Source organism: Drosophila novamexicana, unplaced genomic scaffold (genome assembly GCF_003285875.2).
Source record: "Drosophila novamexicana strain 15010-1031.04,08,12 unplaced genomic scaffold, DnovRS2.1 tig00001815-arrow-arrow-pilon, whole genome shotgun sequence".
Classification (NCBI taxonomy): Eukaryota; Metazoa; Arthropoda; class Insecta; order Diptera; family Drosophilidae; genus Drosophila; species Drosophila novamexicana.
The window spans coordinates 180,494-186,787 of NW_020824896.1; the positions used below are offsets into that span (position 1 = coordinate 180,494).

General features: G+C 38.1%; 1 protein-coding gene across 1 annotated transcript in view; it reads left to right on the forward strand.

Annotated features, from left to right (window-relative positions):
- Nucleotides 1-4,463, forward strand: part of LOC115768532 (dynein heavy chain 5, axonemal-like) — a 96,593-nt gene extending 92,130 nt beyond the window's left edge. The window contains exon 4 of the mRNA XM_030713120.1: nt 4,400-4,463. Within this exon, the coding sequence (XP_030568980.1) occupies nt 4,400-4,414 (15 nt within the window). The 3' untranslated portion in view covers nt 4,415-4,463. The remainder of the gene's footprint in view (nt 1-4,399) is intronic.
- Nucleotides 4,464-6,294: the final 1,831 nt, after the last annotated feature.

Here is a 6,294-nt window from a genome sequence, read left to right on the forward strand (position 1 = left end):
GTTTTAGTAATTTTGGGTTAAAAATGCCTAATCAATGTGATTTAATTTAGGAGACATCTCCGACCCCATAAAGTATATATATTCTTGATTAGCATCAACAGCCGAGACGATATAGCCAAGTCCGTCTGTCCGTCTGTCTGTTTCTATGCGAACTAAAGCTATCTTAATGAAATTTTGCAGAAGTCCGTCTTTCTGTTGCACGCAGCACATATGTATCATATAGCTGCCATAGGAACGATCGGTCGATCGGTTGTATGAAAAAACATTTTGTTTATAAAGATATCTTGACCAAGCTCGGCACTTATTAGTTTTACTTTACTCCAAATATATATGCAAAATCCTATTAAGCTCGGACCACGATCGGTCGAAAATAAAGTTTTTGTATAAAAAAACATATTGTTTTTCAAGATATCTAGACCAAACTCGGCATTTATTAGTTTTACTATGCTTCTCATATATATGCAAAATATTATTAAGATCGGAACACTTTATCATATAGCTGCCATAGGAACGATAGGTCGAAAATTAAGTTGTTATATGAAAAAATATTAACTATTTGCCCTGTGCTTAGATGCGTGCAGAAGATAGACTTTTTTTCTCGTTCAAATTCTTTTTGTCGATTATAATAATTAAGGGAACTTTCTGTTATTTGTAAATGGTTACTGTTGTCTTCTTGTGCATTATGTATGGTTGCTCTTGTGCTAATGGTATCTTCGCCTAAGAAGTTTTCGTTTAATTGGATTCTGGACAGAGCATCTGCCACATCATTTTTTTTTCCTGGGACGTATTTAATTTGGAAATCATCAAACTCATTTAGCTTGATTTTCCATCTTTGTAATTTCATGTTAGGTTCTTTCAGGTTATTTTACCTGACGAATGGTCTGTGATCACTAAGAAAAATGATAGGACCTAAAGTATTTAGTAGCCCAAACGATTGCTAATAATTCTTTTTTATTCGTTGAATAATTTATCTTATGCTCGTTGAGAGTTCTACTTGCATAGCATATAGCCTTATGCTCTTGCGAAAGGACGGCCCCTATTGCCATATTACTCGCGTCTGTAGTTAATGAAAATGGTTTTTCGAAATTAGGGTATATTAAAATTGGTTCGGATGTTATGAGTACTTTTAGCTTTTAAACGCTAATTCGTAGTTTTTGTCATAAATGTTGATTTTTGCTCCCCGTTTTAATTAATGGTTTTACTATATTACCGAAATTTGGTATAAATTTCCTATAGAAACCACAAACATCCTAGAAATGATTTAATTTCTTTTGGGGTTTTGGAAATTGGAATTTTACAAGAAATTCAGTTTCTTTTCTTATAAACTCGCATTTATCCTACTGTAGTTTTAAGTTAGCTTCTCTAAGCTTCTCAAATACTTTTTGTAGCAACAAAACGTGTTCCTCCAATGAAGTGGAAAAAATGATAATGTCGTCTAAGTAGACCAGACAATCCTTAAAAATTAAATCTTCTAAGAGATTGTTCATACTACGTTGGAACGTTGCAGGTGCATTCTTAAGACCAAATGGCATGCGAGTGTACTCGTAATGGCCATGTTAGTCGAAAATGCGGTCTTGAGTATTGAACCAGGATTCATTTGGATTTGGTGGAAGCCTTTGGCTAGATCAATGGTTGTGAAATATTGACATGTTCCAAGTTTGTCTAATATTTCATCCATGATCGGGATAGGGTATTTATCATTAATAGTTAGTTCATTGAGATTGCGGTAATCTATGACTAACCGGAATTTTTGCTTTCCAGATGCATCGTTTTTCTTTGGAACGATTATTACTGGTGAGCAGTAAGGGGATTTGGATTTAAGTATGATATTTTGTTTTATCGTATATTTGAGGATATTTGTATGGACGCTTGTAAATTGGGTCCTTATGTTTTGTTAGAATATTGTGTTTAATTTTACTAGTGAAAGTCAAATTGTCATCTTCATGGTACTGGATGTCACGAAATTCATATACAACTTTTTTAATTGTTTCATTTTCTTCTGAGTTTAGATGCTCTAGCGTAAACTCATTGTTTTCTATTAATTCGTTATTAATAGCGAAGTTAAATGGTCTCTCCTCTGTTGAGGATGGATTAAGGCACTCTTGTGCGGTCATGTCCTCTTCGACCTCTTCGTCATTATACCAAAAACAAATGTTATACTCTCCTAAGGTTACGGATCCTTGTGCATAGATTATTTTTGCTTGACATGCTTGGGTATTGAACCAGGATCCATTTGGATTTGGTGGAAGCCTTTGGCTAGATCAATGGTTGTGAAATATTGACATGTTCCAAGTTTGTCTAACATTTCATCCATGATCGGGATAGGGTATTTATCATTAATAGTTAGTTCATTGAGATTGCAGTAATCTATGACTAACCAGAATTTTTGCTTTCCAGATGCATCGTTTTTCTTTGGAACGATTCTTACTGGTGAGCAGTAAGGGGATTTGGATTTACGTACTATATTTTGTTTTATCATATCGCTTATTTGTTTATTAACTTCCTCATCGTAATTTGAGGATATTTGTATGGACGCTTGTAAATTGGGTCCTCATGTTTTGTTAGAATTTTGTGTTTAATTGTACTAGTCAAGTCAAATTGTGACCTTCATGATACTGGATATCACGAAATTCATGTAAAACTTTTTTAATTTTTTCTTTTTCTTCTGAGTTTAGAAATAGTGTGAATAGTCTATTTTTGCTTGACATGCTTCAAGGTATTCTCTTCCAATCAGAACACCATAATGCTCTGACTCATGATTATAGAATTTTTGTTTACTCAGACAAATTTTGCTCGCTTCTAATCGTATGCTTCGTTTTAATTCAATAACACCATTTATGGTGTGAACCCTTAATGCTTCGTTGTAAATTGGAAAATGTAAGCGGTTTGTTTTCATTAGATTTATGGTTGAACCTGTGTCAATAACAAATTTTAGAACTTCATCATTCATAATAAATTTTATGAATGGATTTCTTCTGGTTCTTCCGAGGCTTCCTGATGAAAATTTTCATCTGCCCACTGTTGCTATCTCTTTGACGTTTCGTCGGAGGGTTTGGCGCATTCAAGCGTGAATGGGAATGATTTTGATAGATTAAGGGATTTCGGGATCTACCTTGACTTAATTTCTGTTGGAACTCGTGGTAAGCTTTCTGATTATCTTCGGAATTATTGTTCTGTTTATTTTGTACGTGATAACTATGATTCGTGTTGGAATAGCCACTTGAAGTGGTGGTTGGGTTAGCGTTTTGCTGATTATTTCCCATGTTCCTACGATTGATATTTTTATTTCCCTGAACATTATTAGTTTTAGGTTAATCAGTTACGCTATTTTCATAAAATCCTTCTCTGCGCTACTTGCTTTAGATTTGTGTCGACATAATGTAGTATCTGGCTAACATCACGAAAAACCAATCGGGTAATTTTTTTGTAATTACATCATTGATTGTGTTATTCATGGTATATTTTCTAACGCTAACTTTTTTTACCCTTGCAGAGGGTATTATAATTTTGTCGTGAAATGTGTAACGCATGGAAGGAGACATCTCCGACCCCATAAGGTATATATATTCTTGATCAGCATCAACAGCCAAGTCGATATAGCCATGTCCGTCTGTCCATCTGTCCGTCTGTCCGTCTGACCCTCTGACCGTCTGACCGTCTGTCTGTTTCTATGCGAACTAGTCTCTCAGTTTTAAAGCTTTCCTAATGAAACTGTGCAGAAGTCCATTTTTCTGTTGCACGCAGCACATATGTGAAAACCAGCAGGATCGGACCACTATATCATAAAGCTGCCATAGGAACGATCGGTCGAAAATTAAGTTTTGTATGACCAAACTCGGCAATTATTAGTTTTACTATGTTTTGTATGACCAAACTCGGCAATTATTAGTTTTACTAAGCTTCTCATATATACGCAAAATCCTATATAGATTGGACCACTATATCATATAGCTGCGATAGGAACGATCGGTCAAAATTTAAGTTGTCGAATGAAAAAACATTTTGTTTTTCAAGATATCTCGACCAAACTCGGCATTTATTAGTTTTACCATACTCCTCATATACATGCAAAATCCTATTAAGATCGGAACACTATATAGCTGCCATAGGAACGATCGGTCGAAATTTAAGTTGTCGAATGAAAAAAAATTTTGTTTTTGAAGATATCTCGACCAAACTGGGCTTTTATTAGTTTTACTATACTCCTCATATATTGGCAAAATACTAATGAGATCGGACTACTCTATATAGCTGCCATAGGAACGATCGGTCGAAAATTAATTGGTCCTTCTTCCTACTGAGCTAAATAGCACCACCGACTAATCCTTAAAAGCAACTAATCCCTCTTTCAAAACAAAATCATCACATAATAACACCTGTCCTACATCTTATTCTCCAGTTCACTCCTCTGTAGAGAACCAGCATGGTACCGTCAATGAAGGCATCCAATCAACGTCAAGGAACGGACTCTTTTAGATGCCGGGTGTGTAGAGGCATCCATGCGCTACGCAAGTGTCAGTGCTTCTTGAAGCTCACGCCCGAGAAGCGTCTCCGAGCCGTGATAATTAACAAATATTGCTTCAACTGCCTGGCTCATCAGCATTCAGGGGAATCATGCAGCAGTGGAGCCAAGTGCATAATTTGCAAAAATGACCACCATACCTTACACCTTACTCCACGTGATCCCCGTAGCGCTCGACCCTCTCGGTCAGACAACAGGCCCACAAGAAGAGCTTCTGGCTCCTCGCCCTCCAGCGGCACATCACCCCCAAGCCCGAGACGTGCTACTATACGGACGTCGCTTACGTCCCTTCACAAGGGGGTCAGTATATTGCCCACCGCCATAGTGCTGCTCGACACCGGAAAAAGGGCCCTTGAGACTCGGGCTCTGATCGATCCATGTTGTTCAGTAAGCCGCATTAATGCAACCGTGGCAAGGGCCTATGGCCTTTCCGTCACACGCATTTGCGCAGAAGGAGCGTGCACAGCCGTGCTACGCTCCAAGACAACTCAGATGTCTCGAGAAGTGGTCTTCATGGCTGACCCGCAACTCAGCTGACATGAAGGACCCGTTCAGCAACGTCGCTTTGGCGGACAACGAATGGTTCCGTCCATCTCCAGTACCTGTGGTACTCGGCGCCGACGTCTACCCAGACATCATCCTACCAGGTATCCTCCCGAGCCAAGGCGGTCTGCCGATGGCTCAAAATACCAAGTTGGATGGATACTCTCTGGCACAATAGGAATTCTTGCAATCTGCATATTGCCAGGGGGGAGAATGTTCATGCCAGTTCAGTGCTAGTGTGAACACAGCGTTGACACAGCCTCACTCAGTGTGAGAGAGTCACTCAGTGAGACAGACTCACTCACTGAGAGAGACTCACTCACTAAGTCGATCCCAGATGCGCTCAGCACTCTCCTTGTGGTCTCCTTTCCACCTCCATCACTCCAACCAAAAATATGTAAAATCACTTAACCAGCAAAATTTGTTAAATGCAGTAGAAAATTCTAATAAAGTGCTTTTTCACCAATAACAATCAAGGATTATTTTTCTGACGCCACCCCCACAAACATTGCTCCTTCGAGCCGGATCATATATAAACCGATCGCCCCTACACAAGTTTTTTGGCAAAGATAAGTAAAGGAAATAAAAATTTCCTTTCTATATATATTCGGCAATATCCGCCATATTTTTCCGCCATATTTTTTTTCTTTAAGAAAACTGATTGAATATATATAAATTATCCGACCACAAAACTAAAAACAGTTTAGTTAAATTTTGTGTTAGTTACTTCCAACTACAAAAGAAATCCACTTCAACATTTTTTGTATGTACATACGTACGCACTCGTGCACTTTCCTAACTATAAAATTTTTTAATTACGTGTCCGCACTTAATCCGACAAGTTGCTTCACAATATTGTTTCCTAATTAATATTGTTAATTCATGTTCTTGGTCCGACACACAAACATACACCAGGTTCACCAGCACGTATTATACATACATACAAGTTGACAACTAAACATATAAGATACACTCTCACAGTCATACATTGTTATTTCTAAGTACGCAACACACAATCATAAGTATTTGGTTGCCCTCAGCAACAAATACAACAACACACCAACTGCCAAGAGTTCTGCGCACAGCAACTGAAAACGGACGCCCGTGCTGCTTGCGCAAGAATGCTGAGTCGGCATGCCGACTCTAGCGTATGGCGTGATGCATTGGCTTCACAGGGCAAACTTAAGCTTGAACATTTCTGTAGCCTTTAGTCTCAATCTAGATCGCAA